Source organism: Chrysemys picta, chromosome 14, assembly GCF_011386835.1.
Source record: "Chrysemys picta bellii isolate R12L10 chromosome 14, ASM1138683v2, whole genome shotgun sequence".
NCBI lineage: Eukaryota > Metazoa > Chordata > Testudines > Emydidae > Chrysemys > Chrysemys picta.
This window is the reverse complement of record NC_088804.1, coordinates 35096290-35118351: the sequence shown is the minus strand read 5'-3', so window position 1 is coordinate 35118351 and position 22062 is coordinate 35096290. Positions and strand designations below refer to the sequence as shown.

General features: G+C 46.6%; 1 protein-coding gene across 9 annotated transcripts in view; it reads right to left on the bottom strand.

Annotated features, from left to right (window-relative positions):
* Positions 1 to 189: 189 nt before the first annotated feature.
* LOC112059549 (arylamine N-acetyltransferase, pineal gland isozyme NAT-3-like) overlaps positions 190 to 22062 on the bottom strand; it is a 52038-nt gene continuing 30165 nt past the window's right edge. For 3 of the 9 annotated variants that reach the window (XM_065567269.1, XM_065567270.1, XM_065567272.1), the window contains 4 exons: positions 21858 to 22037; positions 19007 to 19182; positions 7887 to 7980; positions 190 to 1204 (listed from right to left, as the gene is read on the bottom strand). In XM_065567269.1, the coding sequence (XP_065423341.1) occupies positions 327 to 1204; positions 7887 to 7911 (903 nt within the window). In that variant the 5' untranslated portion in view covers positions 7912 to 7980; positions 19007 to 19182; positions 21858 to 22037 and the 3' untranslated portion in view covers positions 190 to 326. Of the gene's footprint in view, positions 1205 to 2556; positions 2721 to 7886; positions 7981 to 13042; positions 16397 to 19006; positions 19183 to 21857; positions 22038 to 22062 lie in introns of those variants that run through there. The other 6 variants (XM_065567271.1, XM_042852335.2, XM_065567273.1 and 3 more) reach the window with 4 other exon arrangements.

Sequence of the window (22062 nt, the reverse complement as noted above, 5' to 3'; positions counted from 1 at the left end):
TACATTGAGGAGATATATATACACACATACAGAGAGCATGAACAGGTGGGAGTTGTCTTACCAATTAATTGGCCTCTCAGAGTTGGTAAGACAACTCCCACCTGTTCATGCTCTCTGTATGTGTGTATATATCGCCTCAATGTATGTTTCACTCTATATGCATCCGAAGAAGTGGGCTGTAGCCCACAAAACCTTATGCTCTAATAAATTTGTTAGTCTCTAAGGTGCCACAAGTACTCCTGTTCTTTTTGCAGATACAGACTAACACGGCTGTTCTCTGAAACCTATTTGATGTAGCTGTATCAAGTTATATTCTGGCCAATAAACTAAAACCTAGACAATATGCTGCTGTTCACTGGGATGAGTTTATGATCTAGCATTACTCTGAATTTGTCTTTCAGTGTTTTTTCCACCTCCTCATCTGTAAGTGTTGTGGTTTCCACCAGATCCATGTTCTCCTTGTAATTGTATTTAACCTTGGTGAGTTTCCACCCAACTAAAGCCCGGAGGCCATCAGTGGTCTGGAGGCTGCAGATGGACTTTTTTACGAGCAGGGAATCTGGAGATGTCTGGAGATACACACTCAGGGGCCTGAAATCTTCTATCTCTCGTGGCTCAAGGGTAAACAGGTAAACTTTCTTACATGCATTTTTTTCCAGATTATTGGAATTAGAGAAGGTTTGGTTGGGATTGTATTGCTTCCTTTTGATTTTCTCAAAGTACCAGATCCCATTGTCTTCCATGAAGCGAAAGATGCCGGGAACCTGGGGCTGGTCTTTCCCAGAAATCAGCTCCATTGGCTGCCACATTTGATAGACCATTCCAAAGCCGCCGTCCACTATGTAGGCTTTCCCATCCAGGACCACCTTTAGCAGAAGGTGATCAATATGATGATTATATGCATTTTCTTCTGGGCTGTAAACTTTTGCTCCTATAATGGTGGTGTCATATCCCAGCGTTTTCAGAACCCAATATAAAAGGTGGTTGTTTTCCATGCACCAGCCACCACGTTTCTTCTTCACTATTTTGTCATAAACTGGTTCTAAGTCTAACTCGATGGTTTCCCCGCAGTGGATGCTGAGGTTTTCAAAAGGAACAGCCCTGATATGGTGCTGGAATATTGCAGTCAAGGTCTCCAAATCCGGGTTTTTGTAGGAGCCATTATAAGAAATTCTGGTGAAATAGTCCGTGATGTTCATGTTACCTGTATGGTGAATAAAAGAACAATTTTGTGTGTCTGAAATGCTTGGATGAGTTTCACCATCCGTCATAGGAGCAGAATGTCTTTACACCCTGATTGTTTAAAATGACTAAGCCCCTTACAGAAGACAAGGAGACGAGTTTGTTTGTTTTACCGTTGTGCCTAGTGACTTCAGGTGTGCTAGGCACACTACATACACATTTTAAGAGGTACTTCCTGACCAGAAGAGCTTACTATCTAAATAGACCAGTCAGACAAAGGAAGTGGTATTGTTCCCATTTTTCAGGTGGGGTCTGGTAAGGCGTACCAGCAAGAGCTGGTACCCTATGCCATAGCGGACCAGCTTCCCCAGGCAACAATTTAAAGGGCCTGGGGCTCCCAGCAGCAGATGGAGCCCTGGGCCCCTTAAATTGCTGTCAGAGCCCAGCTTCTGGAGCCCCCTGGTAGCAGAGGTAGCTGGGACCCCAAGGGCTCTGGCGGTGATTTAAAGGGCCCAGGGCTCTGCTGTGGTAGCAGCGGCTGGGAGCCGCTGCCCCGTTAAATCACCGCCGAAGCCCCGCCACCGCTACCCCAGGGCTCCGGCAGTGGAGCTCAGGCGGTGATTTTAAGGGCCCAGGCTCCAGCCACCGGTACTGCCCCAGGCCCTTTAAATCTCCGCCAGAGCTCCACTGCTGGAGCTAGTGGAGATTTAAAGGGTCCCGGGCGGTAGCAGCGGCCGGAGCCCCAGGTCCTTTAAATTGCTGACCGAGCGCAGCTGCCGGAGCCCCAGGGTAGCGGCGGGAGCCGGGAGCCCCAGGGGCTCTGCCAGCAATTTAAAGGGACCGGGGCTCCGCTGCGGGAGTGGTGGCTGGGAGCCCCTGACCCTTTAAATCACCACCCAAGCCCTGCTGCTGGAGCCCCGGGGTAGCAGCGGCAGCCAGGGGAATTAAAGCGCAATCACTATTTTTAACAACCTGCCATTATAGAGACCATGAAACTGTTCAATACATTGATATTTGTCTTCACATGAAATTGTACAGCTCTAGCTGTTTATACAGATACATTTAATAAATGGGCAATTGCAGATCTTTGCTACATTAAATTTCTCCAATTTCTCTTATTGGGGACAGGCAGGTGATCTGGTGTTTCTCGGACCTCAGAGAACTCTCTATTAACCACACTCTCCTGTATTTCAGGCTGAATAAACATGTTGCTTTCAATGCATTCACATTAAGCAGGTCTGATTGTAATCATTCTTTGCATTCTTAAGAATTTGCAAGCCTGTTTTCAATAAATTATAGGGTTGGTCACGTTATTACATCCATCAGCATTTTAATTCATTCTCTTACAAATTTTAATAATCGAATTCTGAATACCGTGTGATTAAAATGTTCTCTAGCAGCAAATATATTCTTCTGTTACTGGTAGTACAACTGTGAAATCTTAATGGTCACTAGATGTCACTATAATTTTACTTGATCTTCAAACGTAACAAATTGATGAAATTCTCGTGCACTCTGATAGCCTTATGTTAAAGGCCCTATAAAAAAAACCATTATTAGTGATCAGAAAACTATTCCAAATATAATGTTTACAGAAAAGAAAGTTGTCTGTATTGTTGTTGTAGCCATGTTGGTCCCAGCATATTAGAGAGAGGTGAGATAATATCTTTATTGGACCAACTTCTGTTGGTGAAACAGACAAGCTTTCCAGCTATATAGAGCTTTTCTTCAGGTCTGGCAAAGGAACTCAGACCTAAACACTTGGCTTTGGTTGAGCTATTACCAGTACTTGTGAGGTTGAGTTGATGTGCAAGGAACTATCAATTTTTTTTTTAAAAGAGCCTTGGTGGAGAACTGCATAGCCCAGATTTTGAATATGTCAATTTCTCAGACCCAGAATATGACTGGACATGATTTACTTTTTTTTAATGAACTTATAACCCATGTGAGTACTTACCATTCCGATCCTGATGGTTCCTATATACCTCAGGGTTAGCTATGGGTCTTTGGACTTGTGCTGTAGAAACTGTTTGTATTTGAAAAGACCTCTGCTCAAGCAGCAAAATTCAAGAAATTAAACTGCTGTGTCACTTTTGTCAACACATACATTGTATCTCTTCCCACAAGGCTCCACCGCTTCCCAGCCCCACCCCGCCTCTTCCCAGCCTCTTTCCACCCTCTCCCCCCAGCGCGCCCTGTCCATGCTCCTCTCCCTCCATCCCAGCGCCTCCTGCACACCGCTGAACAGCTGTTCCACAGCATGCAGGAGGCACTGGGAGGGAGGAGGAGGAGTTGATCAGCGGGGGCCACAGGCGGACGCGAAGGGAGGGAGCACCCGCTCTCTGGTCTGAACACTAGACCACACTGCCTCTCGGATGGTCCAAGGAGCTAGTAAAATAGTATTTCCCTGTCATCATTGGCAGTAGTGGTCAGGCACAAGGTTTGTAGGGCTGTGACAGAGTTGGGGCAGGGGACAGTCCTTGAGCCACCAGCAGATACAAAGGAGGAGAATAGAAAGAGCAACCCCCCAGGATGCCCATGGTGTGAAGAGTTGTGGGCCGAAACCAAGCTATGGAGGTGACCACCCCCCACCAGCAGTGATTTCTATGGGTGAAGAATGAGTGGGCCCCACAAGCAGGACCTGGAGGATTACTAAGGGAGCCCCAGGGGGTAGCACCTCCAGTAAGAAGGGAGAGAAAACACCTTCCTGTCAGGTAAGCAGGGAGATGTGTGACAGAGTGCTGGGAAACAACAACTGAGGCAGCACTCTGGGCGCTGCAACAACAGCAGTTGCTCTGGAGTAGCCCTGATTAGGAAGAGCTGTGCCTAATCGGTGGATTGGGATGGGCTGAGGAGAGTTAGCTAGTTAGCCCTTTACCCAAGAGGTAGAAAAGGCCGTGTGTGGATTCATTCTCATATAAACCTGAAGAAAAGGAGAACCCTAAATTATTGTTTAGTAGTATTCAGTTGCTGAACCAAACTATAATATTCGTGGACATTGGCAGAACCCACCAAAGAGTATTTAATAAACAAATGGGGATCTCCTATATGCAATTTCCCAGTATAAGGGACAAAGAAAAAGACTTGGATGAGAGACTAATTGTAGATGGTAACTAAACCCCACACACACTGATTCAGTCAGCAAATGCAGGAGTGGCATGTTAGGGATTAAATTTGATCGAGGCATGTGTGATGTCATTTATTTGTATTGAGAAATGGCAACGTAGAAGTATTATTAAGGAATATTTGGTACAGGGTTTAATGTTGAAATTGAAAGAAAGACCTACATTTTATAAGGCCCAGAAAACCTCTAGGTGAGCGTTGAGAGGTACAGATTAGTGCTTTGTTTCCTTTCTGATGATTAGTTTACAGCTTTATGCTGCCTGCTGGAGCCCTTATCTATTCTTTGGAAAGAGCAATAAATTGTGTGAAAGGAGGACAGCCAGACTGCCTTCTTTCATCCTTGAAACTATCCTAGCTGTGAAGCTCACAGGGAAGAACTTATCTTCTGTTTCACCCCTCTGGGGTTGGTTTTGTTTCCACCTTTTTTAAGTTGATAAAGGGATTGATACCTTTCCAGGATCATAATATTGCATTGGTAATTGGTACAATATGAAATATGTGACAATCACAAGGTATATGCCCACTGTAGACCAGGGCCATCCCTAGCTATTTGGGTGCCTGGGAGGCAGGAGCTGTGGGGAGCCACTTTTGGGGGCCCCACAGGCCCAGAATGGCCCCGGGATTAGTGGGGGGGGGGGCGGGAGCAGCCCGCTCCGCTTCCCTCACCCTGACCCCAGACATGTCGCTCGGGGCAAGGGGCTTGGGGAAGGGATCCCTCCCCCCCCACTCACCGGCAGTGACGGGAAGCGGAGCAGCCCGGTCCCAACCCACTCTACCCCGCCAGCTCCCAGCCACGGTCCTCCGCTGGTGAGCGCTGGGAGCGGTCCTTCCCCTAACCCAAGCGACGCGGCTGGGGCACGACAAGGGAAGCGGAGTGGGCTGAGGCCGCGTCTCTCTGCTTCCCGCTGCCAGTGAATGCGAGGGGCGATCCTTTCCCCGCACTCAGCGCCGCCAGGCAGTGTAGCACCGCGGCTGGGAGCTGGCAGAGTAGAGCGGGTTGGGGCCGGGTTGCAGGGGGGAAGGGTAAGAGGCAGGGCGGAGGGAGTTGTCCGGGGCCCCACAACCCCTAGGGACGGCTCTGCCCCTTGCAGGGGGGGCCGGCCAAGGGATAGGGCTTGTCGAAGGGGCTGGTGCTGCCACGTGTGCAGCACGCAGCTGCCTAGGGCACCATAAATTTGGGGCAAATTGCTGCCCCAATTTCATCGTGCCCTACGCAGCTGCGTATGCTGTGTATGTCTAAGGATGGCCCTGCTGTAGATGTTTCATGCACTTACCAGGCTCCTGGTAAGATAGGGTTACCATATCTAATAAATAAAAAAAGAGGACCCTCCACGGGCCCTGGCCCCGCCCATTCCCCACCCCTAGCCCGCCCCAACTCCGCCCCTTCCCCGCCCTAACTCCGCTCCCTCCTCCCTCCCACTCCCAGCCACGGGGAAAGGGCTGCCCCAGTGCTACCGGCTTCACGGTTTGCCGGGCAGCCCCCAGACCCTGCGCCCCCGGCCGGCGCTTCCCCAGCGCAGCTGGAGCCCGGGAGGGGAAGCGCCCAGCCGGGGGCGCAGGGTCTGTAGGCTGCCCGCCAAACCGTGAAGCCGGTAGCGCTCGGGCTTTGGGCAGCCCCTATGCCTCCGGACCCTGCGCCCCCAGCCGGGCACTTCCCCTCCCGGGCTCCGGCGGCGCAGGGTCCGGAGGCACGGGGGCTGCCCGAAGCCGGTAGCGCTCGGGCAGCCCGGCTCTTAAACAGAGCCGAAGAGGAGCAGAGCCTCCAGCCGTGGCGGCTCTGCTCCTCCCCGACTATTCGGCTCTGTTTAAGAGCCGGGCTGCCCGAGCGCTACCGGCTTCGGGCAGCCCCCGTGCCTCCGGACCCTGCGCCGCCGGAGCCCGGGAGGGGAAGCGCCCAGCCGGGGGCGCAGGGTCTGTAGGCTGCCCGCCAAACTGTGAAGCCGGTAGCGCTCGGGCTTTGGGCAGCCCCCGTGCCTCCAGACCCTGCGCCGCCGGAGCCCGGGAGGGGAAGTGCCCGGCTGGGGGTGCAGGGTCTGGAGGCACGGGGGCTGCCCGAAGCCGGTAGCGCTCGGGCAGCCCCGCTCTTAAACAGAGCCGAAGAGTCGGGGAGGAGCAGAGCCGCCATTTTCCCGGACATGTTTGGCTTTTTGGCAATTCCCCCCGGACGGGGGTTTGACTGCCGAAAAGCCGGACATGTCCAGGAAAAAGAGGACGTATGGTAACCATAGGTAAGATGTAAATCAATATAAAAGTTTCTGGTGAAGTCCTCAAAATGTTTAAGTTGGGAACCACTAGCTTAAGTGTAACTTTTATCATCTTTGTAAAATACAAAACCAATAGCCCAAAGAGAGATTGTGCTGGTTATGTCAGAAATCAAATTGACAACAAATATTCCTTTGTATGATTATATCTGAAGTTCTGAGTAAAGCGCGGTGGATTAAATTTCACTAAATATCCAAGTAAAAATAGTTACAAATTTAATTGTAGTTAGTTAATATTGTTTTAAGAATTGTAATGAAGTTGTTTACTATCAGTGAGATGCTGAGTTACATATACATGCTTTTATATATGAGAGTGTCCTTTAACAATTACTTGGAGCTATGTTTTAGTATTAGAAAATAGTATTCATTATAATCAAGTTGTTTATTGTATTAATTTTGGTTAATGAACAAGTGTTTAATTTGAAATGATAAAAAGCATTTTAGTGTTTAGCATTGGAATGTTAATTTAATAGTGAACTCTGGATTTATCTAATGTAGAACAAAACTGTTCTAATGTAGAACAAAATTGGGTATAAAATTTCCCATACTGGAGGCTGGAATAAATAAACTCACCTGGAATTAAAGTTAGTTTTAAGATTAAAGGAACTTTTAAGAGTATAGTACTATTCAATACACTGTTACAGCTTCTTGTTGAATATAACAATTAGAATTAAGGGAAAGCAGAATTAAAATAGTAATAATTCAGTTTCTATTATATTTTCAATTATCATTGAGGGTTCTGAGATTCTAAAAGGAGTCGCGATTGGCCGAACCTGCAGACGTGGCAGGTAAACAAACCGGCCCGGCCCGCCAGGGTGCCAAAGGTTGCCGATCCCTGGTATAGACATTACATACGCTGATGGGAAGAGTTCCCCATCAACATAGGTAATTCACCTCCTCGAGAGGCAGTAGCTAGGTCAATGGATGAATTCTTCTGTCGACCTTGAGCTGTCTACACTGGGGATCAGGTCGGCTTAACCACGTCACCCAAGCGTCATCCCTGAGTGACGCAGCTGGGTCGACCTAATTTTTTTATGTAGACCAGGCCTAAAAATATGCCAAAAGACAAACCTTTGTGAGATTGTGATAGCATCAACTGAATGATGGGAAAGAATGCATAATACCTGACTTGTTTATGTGATCAAATTTATCACCTGTAGTCTGAAGGAGGATCATCCCCAAAATTTGCGTTGTTGAGTGGTAAGTGTCAACATTAGAAACAGATCCTAAAGGGTGTGATCCAAACCCATCAGTGCAACTGAATGGAAAACATTCATAAAAAGCAGATTCTACCACAGGTTGGTAGAGGAGCAACCTCACCTGAAAATCCTGAGCAAAGAATCATGTTGTTCTGGATCCAGAAAGCTCTTCCCACTTCCTTTAGCAGTGGTCCTGAAGGGTCAACTTCCTCGCCCTATGAGAGAGGAATTTCCTTAACTGAGTCCTTCACAGACAAAACCTATGGCGGAGTTGGGTACACTGGTCCAAAGCTGCCTTGGGAAACTTTCCTAAAGGAAGGACAATCCAGTGGTTAGGCTGTTAGCCTGGGATTCAGAAAACCTGCGTTTAATTCTCTGTTCCACCATAGAGTGAGTAAGTCATTTAGAGGTACATCTATGCTGCCATAGGCGCCAACATTCCCTGGCGCCAGTGGGTGCTAGCATCCCCCCCCCCACTCCACCCTTTCCTCACCCCTGCCCCACCCCCACACACTCTGGAATGATGCCCAATTACTTTTGTATGTGCATAATGTGAGATCACATGTGTAGGTATGCAAGCATGCTAGATTTTGCACACATAAAGGGGGCCAAGTATGTGCCCCACCATTGAAAATCAGGCAATTAAGTGTCATCCTTTAAATATGCATCTCTGCTAGGCCTGCCTGCATATCTAGTCACCACCAATCTGGAGCACAGGTAAACTAATATATCCTAGAACTGAAAGATTCTGTGTTTAATGGCAAATCACCCTGAGTCAGCTGACCCACTGAGATGTTAAAATATGCTATGAAAATGATGTATGAATCCCTACATTGGATCAGCTCTTAAACTGATTGACACCAGTTGATCTCCACTACGTCTGCTTGTGAATCTGTCCCACTGTGTTTACTCTCCATGGGTCAATTTTTCCACAGGTTTCACTAAAATTGCCGTCACTTATCCCGTCCTAGCCATGAATTTGACTCTGTTTCCTGCATTTCTTCTTGCCACAGGTACGCAAGAGGGAAACTATTATACCAGCAAAAATCAATCACATGTGCCTTGGCCAAAACCAAGAGTTGTTTGTTTTCTCTTTAGCTATGAAACTTTCCATCCAGCTCTACTCTTTAAACTGATCATCTTTGTTCTTTTGTAACACAAGTTAAGCAGGTTTTCTGAGCCTAAGGAAATCTATCTGAGCATTTCATCGAGCTTACTTGCCTGTACAGATTCAATAACAGAAAACTCCTTCGAAGTCAACTCAGAGCCTCACCATTGAAGTCATTCGGAAGTGCTCTTTAAAACTTAGTGGCGTAATATGGCCCCTCAGACCCACCATTCCAACCAATACATTCTACATTCCCAAAGGATCCACACTATCTATCTCTTAGCCTCAGGATCTGTAACCAGCTGTGTCATGGAAGTGAAGATTTTTTTCTCCCCTAGCTTTATCCTGTTTCTCCTCTTGCAACCAATACTATTCATCCCCGGCAAGAAGTACTGGAGACGTCCTTATTTAAAGGATCTTTCCAGTTCCCCTTCTATCACAAAATCCTTTTAACTACTGAGGCCCTGTTGTCTTTCAAGACAAGTCAAACAAAATAGTCTGTATAAAGCCAAGCTCTTCTGAGCTTAATTCAAATTTGTTTTCTTTTGCTTGGTGAAACATAGTGTCTAAGTACAAAAGAAAGTGTGCATGGCTCAGAACTTCAGTCAAGACCGGCATGTGTAAAAATGATCTCCACTGATTGCTTTGACTTGCAAATGTTTCCACTCAGAAAAAATGCTTGCGTTTTTGGGGGTCTTCATCAGACACTGAGACTGTCGTCCAGGTGCAATTTGACTTCAATAGTTTAGAAACAAATGTGAAACGGCTGACGTATACAATCCATTCTGCTTCCATAAATACAGAAGAGCAAAGGGTTGCTTAGATACTATATTCCAGTAATTGTACCTGTACATTTCTCACTTTCCTGCCTGCCAGTGATTAGTAATGTTGGTTCAGGTTATTGGTTTATGATCATCGTTTGCCTTTGGAGGTAACAATTTGTGCTCTTGGGATTAGCGTGCTGATTTAAAACACGTATGTTTACACATTCAGTCTAATAATAATACGTATGTTATATGCACTGGCAAGTGTTCAGACCTTGCCACAACATCCTCCGTAACTCCTAGCTGAACTTGTCTTTCTGGCCTACATCCTCAGAGGTATTTAGGCACCTAACTCCCACTGAAATCCCTACAGCTCAGACTCTCATCCAGTCCGTCATTATCTCATATCTTGATTACTGTCATTCTCCCCTCTAGTCATTCTTGTTTCCTATACTGTCATTCTTGTTTCCTATATTGCACCCACCACTCAGTCCATTAAAATCACAGCTGCTCGGATCACCTTCCTTGATTGAATCACTTCTCTAGATACCTGCCATCAGGTGTGTGTGTGTGAGAGAGAGAGAAAGAGAGAGAGAGAGAGTGGATCTTACATTCCCTGGCATTGTGTGCAACAGTATTTACGCATGGATACAAAGGCAGACAGTAACATCTCTGTGAAAATCATGCAGTATTGAATGACAACAGCAAATCAGTCCGTCCCCCGTTCCCTCACTCACACACACACACACACGGCAGGTTTAAGCAGAACTGCGCTAGCACGAGCCAGTTTACTAGGCAGAGCTACCTCTCAGGTGATGCTGAAGCAGAGGAAAACCTACATAGGTTCTTCCATTACCACCCATCACTGGCGCATCTGACCAGGGTCTCTCTTTTCCAAAAAGCAGATTTACTATAGTATAAAGGATGAGGCTCAGTGCCACTCAGCATCTTCCAGCTGCTTCTGGGCAATTTTCTTAGCTTGAGCTAGGAATCAGGGCATCAAAAGGGAGTCCTATCATTCACATGCAGCCTGAGTTGTACTCTGCCAGTAATATACCTGCATTTTTTGGTGGTGGCTCACTAAATTCTGTTGACAGCTGAAGTAATCATTGTGTAAAGAATAAACCCGATGGCTTCACTAGTTTAAAACATCTTAAAGTGCAACTGCTGGGGCAAGACGGCATTTCAGGGTGTTAAATCACCTATCTGCAGCAGCCAGGGAGCACAGCTGGACTCTGTATCGCCCCTTCCCCAGTGGAGAATCTTCCACCCTGCAACTAGGCTCTTGTGAATGGCACTAGGGGATCTGCTGAGCATACTGCAGAGAGTTTGTCCCAGACAAGTTACCTGAGCTGAAGCTACCATATTTGCATCTATTTCAAAAGCTCCAAAGTTGAAGGGTGTCTGGGTCTGAGGTTTGGATTCATTCTAAATGGACTGTTAAAAATTCTGATGTAGACCTGCATTCATAATTCTGACACCTTCAAAATTCAGAAGTGCTTGGATCTGGATACTGGGGTTTGATCCACGAATCCTTTTCCTGTTGTCTGATCATCAACCTGCTAAGAAAGGAATTAAATGGCCCTTAGTTCAAAGTTTGTTCACTAGCCCTTCCCCTCCATTCCTGGCATTCACCCAGGGGAATCAGGAACTTCTGTTGTCAGGGATGGAGAGGCCGGTGCATAGGGAGCACCGGCCTCCATGACCGACCTCAGAAGCAGACTGGTCAACCAGATTAGAGCTGTAAAAGGAGCCAAGCAAAGCTAGCTATTCAGAAACAATATCTTGTGCTTAAGAATCCTAGTTCCCAACATGTATTTCCCTCCAAGGCCTCATGAATGGGAGAGACAAGGTGGGTGAGGTAATATCTTGTACTGGACCAATTTATGTGGGTGAAAGAGACAAGTTCTCCAGCTCTTCTTCAGGTCTGTGTAAGCTCAAAAGCTTGTCTCTTTGGTCCAATACAATTGGGCCAATACAAGATATCACCTCACCCATCTTGTCTACCTAATATCCTGGGACAAACACAGCTACAACACTGCAAACATGAATGGGAGGGACAGGCACCTTTCCCTCCCGCTTCAAACCATGGCTTCCTAAAAGCTGGAGTAACTACCATTTCCTTTGTGGGCACAGACAGGGGTAAAGGAGGGTTTTTCTTGAACTCCCTTCTTCCTGGTAGGCACTGCATTTTGGCTCTGCCATTTTTGGTTTCAGAGATTCAATGATGGAGTAACCTTTACTTGGAATAGGGTCTCTGTTGGTTTCTACTGATCTCTGTTAGTCGGAAGACTGATAGCTCTGGGGAAGGGGAGCCCGTGGATCATTTGTTCTGTTCCAAAAGCTAAGTGACAGCTGCTACCAGTAGGACCCAGCAGAAAAGTTTCAACTGGAATGTCCACAAAGGGTTATGTTCTTCTAAACCAGGTCTCTAGTAAACAGGTTGATTTCAATGGGAGCTAGCCACCTAAATACCTTTGAGGGCCTGGGCCCACGTGTAACCTACCACAGGCACTAATGGGAGCTGAGGCTAAGCCCCAACACTGCTTTAGGTGAACTTTTTTATGCAAAGCAGTATACGTCTTGCTATTTTTCATTCTTGTTAGTTTAAAATGAGTTATTCCACTTGTCTACCTATATTAATCCCAACACCTCAGGTGCCCTCATACATTGGATTATTTTGTTTGTTGCTGTGTTGTTGCAGCTGTGTTGGTTCCAGGATATGAGAGACAAGGTGGGGGAGGTAATATCTTTTATTAGATCACTTCTGAACTCACCTTGTTTTGCTTTTGGCGTTCCTTTTTGTGATTCAGTATACAGTGGCTTTGTGATCGGTATTCTGTCTGAATGGTCTTTCTATTTATCTACAAAGCTGCCATGTGAATGTAATCTGTTTCCTTGAGGTCGACCCCTTTCATCTTATAGGTGAGCAGAAGAAAACTGATAGCTTTAAACTCTCTTTGAATTTTGTTGCCCAGCTGGGGGGAAACTAACCCTCTCTTTATAAATTGTGAAGCAGAATTGTCTTCACTGTAAATTTATGCCAATCTTGCACACTGAACTCCACCTAATGCATAATGTCAAATGTGCAGACAAACTAGAAGATAACGACCGTTGTTGAATGAGTATTAGTGATACTATTATCAATTACTATTGCCCCCAAACATTTCCTGTTTCCTTTCCTTAGGGTGGTGTCAAGGCTGTATCCCCACTTTGAACTTTAGGGTACAAATGTAGGGGCCTGCATGAAAACTTCTAAGCTTAACTACCAGCTTAGCTCTGGTTCCGCTGCCACCATTTCAATGGATTCCCCCCCTGGGAAGCCTTGAAAAACCTTCACCAATTCCCTGGTGAATACAGATCCAAACCCCTTGGATCTTAAACAAGGAAAAATCAATCAGGTTCTTAAAAAGAAGGCTTTTAATTAAAGAAAAAAGTAAAAATCATCTCTGTAAAATCAGTATGGAAATTAACCTTACAGGGTAATCAAACTTAAAGAGCTCAGAAGACTCCCCTCTAGTCTTAGGTTCAAAGTACAGCAAACAAAGATAAACACTCTAGTAAAAGGTACATTTACAAGTTGAGAAAACAAAGGAAAACTAACACGCCTTGCCTGGCTATTTACTTACAAGTTTGAAATAGGAGAGACTTGTTTAGAAAGATGTGGAGAACCTGGATTGATGTCTGGTCCCTCTCAGTCCCGAGAACGAACACACTCCCAAACAAAGAACACAAACAAAAGCCTCCCCCCCCCCCCCCAAGATTTGAAAGTATCTTGTCCCCTTATTAGTCCTTTGGGTCAGATGCCAGCCAGGTTACATGAGCTTCTTAACCCTTTACAGGGAAAAGGATTTTGGAGTCTCTGGCCAGGAGGGATTTTATAGTACTGTACACAGGACAGCTGTTACCCTTCCCTTTATAGTTATGACAGGTGGTATTTTCCAAAGACTTCAGTTATTGGCCTAACTCTGCTGCCATTAAAATCAATAGGAGTGTAGTGAGGCAGCCTGGCTCCCAGCCGCCCCAGAGAGGGACGAGCCCCTCCGGATGCCAAGGTGGGCGGAGCCACTGGAGCCTGTGCCCGCCCCCCAAAGGTCAAAGTGCAGGACAGGAAGTATAAAAGCCCCACCCGAGGGCTCAGAAGCTGCCAGGCCACCGGAGAAGCCAGACTCTGGGGGCCTAGCTCCCGCTGGGGAGACTCCTGCAGCCTGTGACCGACCCGAGGACTGGCCATACCAGTCAAGGCCTGATGGCGACCAGACCCCGGAGAAGTTGTTAAGCCTACCGGTGAGAAGCAACCCAGAGGAGCTGCCAAGCCTACCGCTTGCCGAGTACCCTGAGGAGCCCATGGTGCTCGATTCCATGGAGGACACCGACCAGATGCAGATACTGCTAGAGGGGGAGGTAGGAAGTAGCCCGGGGGCAGCCGACCCTAGTCTGGCTGCGGCACACCCAGAGCCGATGTCAGTGTGTTGCGGCCAGGATCCCCACTGACATAGCAGCAGGCTGCCTGCCGCTGTTAGGGCCTTGGGCTGGGACGCAGTGGAGTGGGTGGGCCTGCGTCCCCCCTGCCACCCCACTCACGGGTGGCAGTCTCCCCCTCGCCCCAGACACTCAGAACCAGGAGCCTGGGTTTTGTTCCTGAACTATTTGCTCAGCCCCTGCCTGAGGGCCTGAGGTCCTGCTTGTTTGCTGCCCCACCCTGACCCAGGGCCTGGGTTTTGTTCCTGAACTATTTGCTCAGCCCCTGCCTGAGGGCCTGAGCTCCTGCTTGTTTGCTGCCCTGACCTGACCCAGGGCCTGTGTTTGTCCTGGACTATTTGCTCAGCCCCTGCTTGAGGGCCTGAGCTCCCAACCGGGTGCTTGCTACCCGCCCTGACCCAGGTCCAGGCCTGGCACTGAACTATTTGCTCAGCCCCTGCCTGAGGGCCTGAGCCCTTGACTGTTTCCTGCCCCACCAGGCTAATTCCCCGACCCACCGGACCTAAGTAGTGAGGTGGCCTGGCTCCCAGCCGCCCCTGAGAGAGGCGACCCCAACCAAACTCTTCTATAAGGAGTTTTATCACTGACTTCAATGGGAGCATATTTAGGCCAATGCTGGATGGATTTGAAAATCTCACCCTGGTGACACACTGTGACATTAAGAACAGCCCCAGGGCAGAGGGCTAGGGGCACCAAAATATCTGGTAATGAATTGCAGCTGGCTTAACTAGTTCAAGTGTACCCCAAGTCTGTAATGTCGTGAAATGTATCTGGTAAGTGTCATGCAAGGTTTCAGTGAAAATCTCATGACTCACTGGTTATTAATACCATCATGTAATGTAGATGCAAGCATCTAATGCAAAGTTATGGACATCAACTGAAGTTATAATTCTTAAAATGTGTTTTCCAGCCACGCAGGAATTACCCCACCTTAGACAAAGGAATGTCATTTCCTCACCTGGAAGTTACTTCTAAAATACTTGGAAAGATAATGAGAATGTATTTACATCCCACATAAACAGACCCATCAAGCTAACAAGGGGTGAAGGCAATTGTCACACTATGGTGTCGGGGGGAAGGAGATTGGCGATCGCATGTCTAATGTTCATTCAATTGTACCAGTGGGGGCAGAAACTAAATAATTTGCATTTTAGCAGACAATCCAAGCACGGGAAGATGCAGCAGAACACTCCCTTCAAGACAGACTCCATGTTGCCTACTTCACAGCTGGAAATAGACTTTTGTCTGGATGTCTCCTTCAGAAGAAGCCTCTTCAAAGCTTCAATGGACTATAAAAGAGAGGGGTCGAGAAACCCAATGTATCTGTCTTTCACCTAAGAAGACAAGGATACCAGCCTTTTGACTTTGGAGGATAGATCCTGACCCAGGCGCTCCGTCAGCCATATTGATGGAAACATGTGGTGAGGATTTTACCTTGAACCAAGTTTAGCGTGCTAATTTTTAGTTAGTAGAAAGCGTTTTATCTATATTTCTCTTGTAACTATTGCCGACTTTAATCCTTGTGCTTGTACCCACCCAACACCTCTCTCTTTGAAATGAAAATTCACTTGTTTTACATTTAATCCAAGCCAGTCCAGAGCTGTGTTTGAACTGAACTGTTTGGTAACTCCAGTTAAAGTAACAAACTGGTGGATGTTGACTCTTTAAAGAGCAATGAATGTTAACATTCCGCTGATTGTCCGGGACAGGGCCGGACATTTCAGAATACGTGTTTTGGGGGAAATTCTGGGCTGCGGAGAGTGTGAAGTCAAAACATTGAACCAGGGCTGCCCAATACACAGACATAAAGCGCATGTTTGTTTCTGACTGTGGACATCCCCAGCAGAGAGCTACAGTAGCAAAGTTTTAAGACACTTAAAGGTTATAGAGTCAGAGTTGACAGCTCTTCACTGGTCTGGATTGCACCTCAGAATGTAACACACATCACATCAATGCTATTTCATCTAATGAAGGATCCTAGTGTAACCCCCCATATATCAGTAGACTTGCCCCCTCAGACCAACTTAAGACCTGGTGTAAGTGGGTGTAACTCCTTGGATTTCAGTAGCTCCATGTGTACTGCTCAAAAAATTAAGAAAAATCACAAAGATGAAATTTCAGACATTTGGGAGGAAAGGAGAATCGTAACAGAGGGCCAGATCCTCTCCTGCTCCCTGATGTGGTGCTGGAATATCGCAGTCAAGGTCTCCAAATCCAGGTTTTTGTAGGAGCCATTATAAGAAATTATGGTGAAATATTCTGTGATGTTCATTTTACCTGTCAGTGAGTAAAATAACAATTGTGTGTCTGAAATGCTTGGATGAGTATCACCAGCCATCATAGGAGAAGAACCACTTTACACCCGATTGTTTAAAATGACTAAGCCCCTTGCAGAAGACAAGGAGTTGAGTTTGCTTGTTTTACCATTGTTCCTAGTGGCACCAGGTGTGCTAGGCACTCTACATACACATTTTAAGAGGTACTTCCTGTCCAGAAGAGCTTACTATCTAAATAGACCAGTCAGACAAAGAAAGTGGTATTGTTCCCGTTTTCCAGGTGGGGTATTGAGTCAGGGAGACAATTTTGGCCCAGATTATCAAAGATATTTGGGTGCCTACCTCAGGGGGAATTAGATGCCTGACGACCTTTGAGGATCTGGGTTTAAAGGACACACTCAAGGTCCTAGTGGGAGCCAGAAACCACACGCAGCACCTCTGAGCCCCAATACAGTTCTTTAACTGCAAGGCCAGCCTTCTCGGCAGGGCTGGCTCCAGGCACCAGCGCAGCAAGCTGGTGCTTGGGGCAGCCCATGGAAGGGGGCGGCACGTCCGGGTCTTTGGCGGCTATTCGGCGGCGGGTCCCTCAGTCCCTCTCGGAGGGAAGGACCGGCCACCAAATTGCCGCCGAAGAATGAAGGGGCGCGATAGAGCAGCCGCCGAACTGCCGCAGATTGCGCCTTTTTAGTTTTTTCTCTTCGCCGCTTGGGGCGGCAAAAAAGCTGGAGCTGGCCCTGCATCTAGGCACTGCTTGGTTAAATATTTCCTGTGCTATTCATGCTGGTTGGCAGAGGGCACTCATCCCACGGTCTCCTGCTCTTAGTGCTGACAGGAGCTAGAAGCAGATTCGCACTCCTGGTGCTGTGGCCTTTCAGTGAGCCTGGCAGCTCCATTCTCCTCTCATTAGCAGGGGTGAATGGGAGGGGCTCGTTTTCTGCCTCTTACTCACCACCATCCCTGGTGGCTCAGCTCCCCAGCTTTGTGCCTCACTGGTCTAAGTAAGGTGTTAGGAGCAGGAAGGAGACGCTCACTTTCCAAAAGAAGGAAATCAAGGACCGTGACAGAGCATCATCTCCACTGTGGGATTTTCCCCTCTCACTACATAATGTGAGATACAGCAGGGAGGATGGGTTGCCCTTATTCTCCCTACTCACTGTTCCTTCCCACAATCTTCAGAGGCAACCAGCAGGCCCTGTGCCTGGAAGTCAATTGTCAGGAATGGGCAAGTAGATCTACAACCCCTTTACCTGACAGCAGCAGGACCTGGCTCTCTCTGTCTGCACCGTTGTTCCTGCCTTTTAGAAACCCTGGGGCCTGAGAGGGAGCCCCAAATGCACTGGGATTAGGGAATGCGCCACCCATCAATTCAACGCACTCTGGGGTCTCCCAAACTTCAGTGTACAAAGGGCAGTGTGGCCAGCAATGAGACCAGGTTCTCCTTCCCACTGCTGGAGGAATGAAAGACAAGCCAAACAGCAACAGCAGCAGATCAAATCAAGGTGCGGAGGCTAGCTGGCTGTTCCCAGAATATAATGTCCTGGGTGGGCAGAGATCACTACTCAAGATCACAGCTCATGGTAAGCAATGCAGGAGAGAAGCCAGGACCTGGTGGAGAAAACCCAGTGGATTGGTGGCCCTTTGGGGAGGGAGCAAGGATTTTGATATGGACAAATAGGCTAATAGTTATACCCAGAGGACCAGAGTTAAAAATACCCAAACATCAGCCTACTCTGAGGATCAGATTGAGAATGACTGGTCAGAGCACAAATGATTGATCTGAGAGGCCTCAAACATTCTCAGGTACCTTCTGTGCCTTAAGATAAAGGTGTCCTAAGCCCAAGGGATAAAAGTCCCATTGTGCTGCTCTCTAGGTAGCACTTCCTCCTTGGTTTATACGATTCATATATTTAAAACTTCCTACACTAAGGATATAAGTAGTATTCAATTTGGAATAAAGTTATCAGTATGCAGTACTGAAAAACCGTCAAAAACCCATCATATGAAAGAAATGGGTAAAATACCCCAAATATAAAACAATATTGCTCCCTATTAGGACAATATACAGGCAGGGTCAGAAATGTCCCCAACTGGTGCTGTTCAGAATGTATAGAAATGTAAGTTGTAGCTATCCCAGTATTGTCAACCCCAAAGGTTCAAATCTCAGGTTCCCAAAAATCACACGATTGGCTTAAAAATCATGAGATTTTAAACAATAATAAATTTGGGTTCTTTTTATTTATGTTCGGGAACTGGCGCATTTAGGGGTCACATTTTCAAGCTTTTCACAGCAACCAGGAAGACTAGAAAAAAAATTTTTTTTAAATGAGATCTGAGATTGTCGAGTAATAACCTGATTCCAGCTTTGAAATTGTTAAGAAAACCACGAAATATCACAAGAGTTGTCAACACTGCTATCCAACTTCACTTCCTTTTGTTTCTTTTTTGGTAGAAGTAAAGACACAAGAGAAGTCAAGTCTGAAACTGGCTGAAAATTCCCTCTCAGTTCTTATGCAGTGTAGCCGTTTCCTGCAATGTTTGTTCATGGGCCAGATTTGAATGCACATTTATGATTAAATCACCACAAAGATTCTGGGTTTAAAAGGTGTCTTACCTGTAAAACACTTGCGGTTGAACTGTTATCAGTTTTCACTCTCTTGCTTCTTTAGGCACTAAACCGCCTGGCCCGTTTTCAGTCCTTTATGCAGTGAAGAATTTGGGAATAGACAACAGTTCTCCAGCTTCTCTTGAGAGAAACTCCTTCTTTCATCAGGTCACTTTCACTCTTTTCTGTAATTGACCAAAGTCAGAGGAGGGAGGAGTTCAGCTGTAGTGAGCTAGCAAATTTTAGTTGCGCTGACGTAATGAGGATTCTAACTCTACTCGTTAGAACACACACTGCTTTGTCTTTTTCAGTGGCTAAATCTACTGGTTGGTTGTCGGGGACAGGGAGAGTTATTTGTTTCAATAACATTATAATATTGGAGGGTGGTACTTTTTTCAGGATATTAGGCAGCTAAGTGTTGGTCAGGAATTTAGGGCTGAAAGTTCATGAACAGTTGATCTGAGAAGATTTTCACTGTTTGATATGTCACAAGAATGACAAGATTCTAGCACTGTTGAACACAAACACAAACCCTAGTGCTGATTGGGCAGCAAACCCAAATTCTTGTATTGTAGCTGTTGTCAGACACCACCGGTATGATGCTCTGCTCTGTCCAATGTTGGTAACCATCGGCTGTGTGCGTGTGTTCCCTCTGTGTGCTGCCCCGGCTCTGCGCAGATTGCTGACACAGCAGACCCCAAGAGAACCCCCAATGACCACAGAGTCCGATAAGGCACGAAGGCACCCGGCCAGGTTTATTGTCAAACGAAACACAGTCTCTAGCTCCCCGGATCGGATGTCTACAGTTCTGCTAGTACATATGTGCTCCCTGACAATGGACCGGCTCAGTCAGTGACGGGACACTCCACTGCCCCCTAGGCTGGACAAAGACACCGCCCCAGGGATGCATTCTTATACACAGATACAAACAAGTTACACATAATTCCTGACGTATTGAGGTGCAACCCCTCTACGTAGCAAGGTACAACCCCTTTACGCAGTAAGGTGCCGCCTCTCACCTTGTACATGTTGGTTAGAACAAAACAACTCCATCCATCATAGTACTCTTTTGCCCCTGTCTTTAGGATGGGTTCGTTTGTTCTTTGTTATTTGTGTGTAATGTGCAAGTATCAGAGTGTTCTGGTATAATCCTGGAATATGTTTGTATCTCTAGTGTCCAGTACCTTTTTGGTAAATGTATTTTTGAACCATCAGCCCTTTTGTTGCCAGCTTCTGCGAGCAGGGCCTGCCTCTGGCTCACAGCTTAAGTCTGCTTTATGTTAGCAAAGTCTTGACCATTACTTTGGTTCAGGCCTTAGGCCTCATACCAGGCCTCTGATAAGGGTTTATGTTTCAGGGCCTCATCTTACTACAGTAGCTTAGTGTCTAATTTGTTATCCCTTCTCTCCACTACATTTCTTTGTGGATTACTGTAGATTTTGTAGATGTAAATTCTTCGGGGCTGTGTCTTCTTGGATGTTTGAACTGTGTCAAGCGTTACAGGACTCTAATAGTGATTGGAGCCTCTGGATGCTACATAAGAATTAAAGAATAACTACTGCTATGTAGCATTCCCCCCATCACGGAGTATAACTCATATTGCTTTCCACCTAAGGATTAGTATGAATTTTTCTAAGCTAAATCTCATTTTCCTATTTTCCTCCCAAGCCTCAACTATTTCTAGATTCTTTTGTACTAACTCTCTGTGCTCAGCGACATCCACTGATTTCAATGGGCACTGGATCATGCCCTGAAAGAACCTGCTTCCCAGTGAGCTTCCAGCTCAGGGGGAAAGGCTGACCACGGCTCTCATCAGCAGCTTCCCTTCAGTCAGCGACAAAGTGTCATTCGGGAGCAGCACAAGGTCCATCCCTCAGGTCAGAACCCACTGGCTCTGCGGGGCTGGGAAGAGGCTCAGGAATGGGTTCAAGAGGTGCATGCTGAGCCCTCATACGGCAGCTGAGCTCCGGGGCAGCAGGCCCACTGCTGGCAGTGGGGACTATTCTTTCACAGGGTAACCCACACACACACTCAGCGTTGTGCTCTGTCCCTCTCTAGTGGTGGCTTGGCCTGAGAGCGATGAGCCTGCTGCAGCACTGGCTTACAGAGAGAGGTCTTCTAGCTCAAGCAGTAGAGGCTTATGCAAAGAACCAGAGGTGCCCAGGTTTGAGCCGTTTTGCTGATGGCCCTGCTGGGACCAGGTCATTACACAGGCTAAGTATAACAGATTCACCACTCTGAAGTGACCAGAGCGCCCTTTGATTCCTTGGGGGGTTAAAATGACAGCAAGCACCCCTGGCTCAATGCAGAAGGATACAGCTGAGTCTTATGAGTCCAAAGCAGTCCAAGTTCAGACTTTGTCACTGCCATGTGTGTCCTAGTGCAGGTCTTCTCAGCCCAAGATCCAGGCAGAGTGCTCTCCTGCCTGGGATTTCAAACTGACGTGCAGTTTGGGGGAATGAAAGCGCAATCACTATTCTTAACAACCTGGCATTATAGAGACCATGAAACTGTTCTACACATTGATATTTGTCTTCACATGAAATTGTACAGCTCTAGCTATTTATACAGATACATTTAATAAATGGGCAATTGCAAATCTTTGTTACGTTAAATTTCTCCAATTTCTCTTATTGGGAATAGGCAGGTGATCTGGTGTTTTTCTGACCACAGCGAACTCTGTTAACCACATTCTCCTGTATTTCAGGCTGAATAAACATGTTGTTTTAGATGCATTCACATTAACTAGGTCTAATTGTAATCATTCTTTGCATTCTTAAGAATTTGCAAGCCTGTTTTCAATAAATTATAGGCTTGGTCATGTTATTACATCCATCAGCATTTTAATTCATTCTCTTACCGATTTTAATAATCGAATTCTGAATACTGTGAGATTAAAATGTTCTCTAGCAGCAATATATTGTTCTGTTACTGCTGGTAATCTTAATGGTCACTAGATGTCACTATAATTTTACTTGGTCTTCAAACGTAACAAACTGATGAAATTCTCGTGCACTCTGATAGGCTTATGTTAAGGGCCCTGTAAAAAAAACATTATTAGTGAT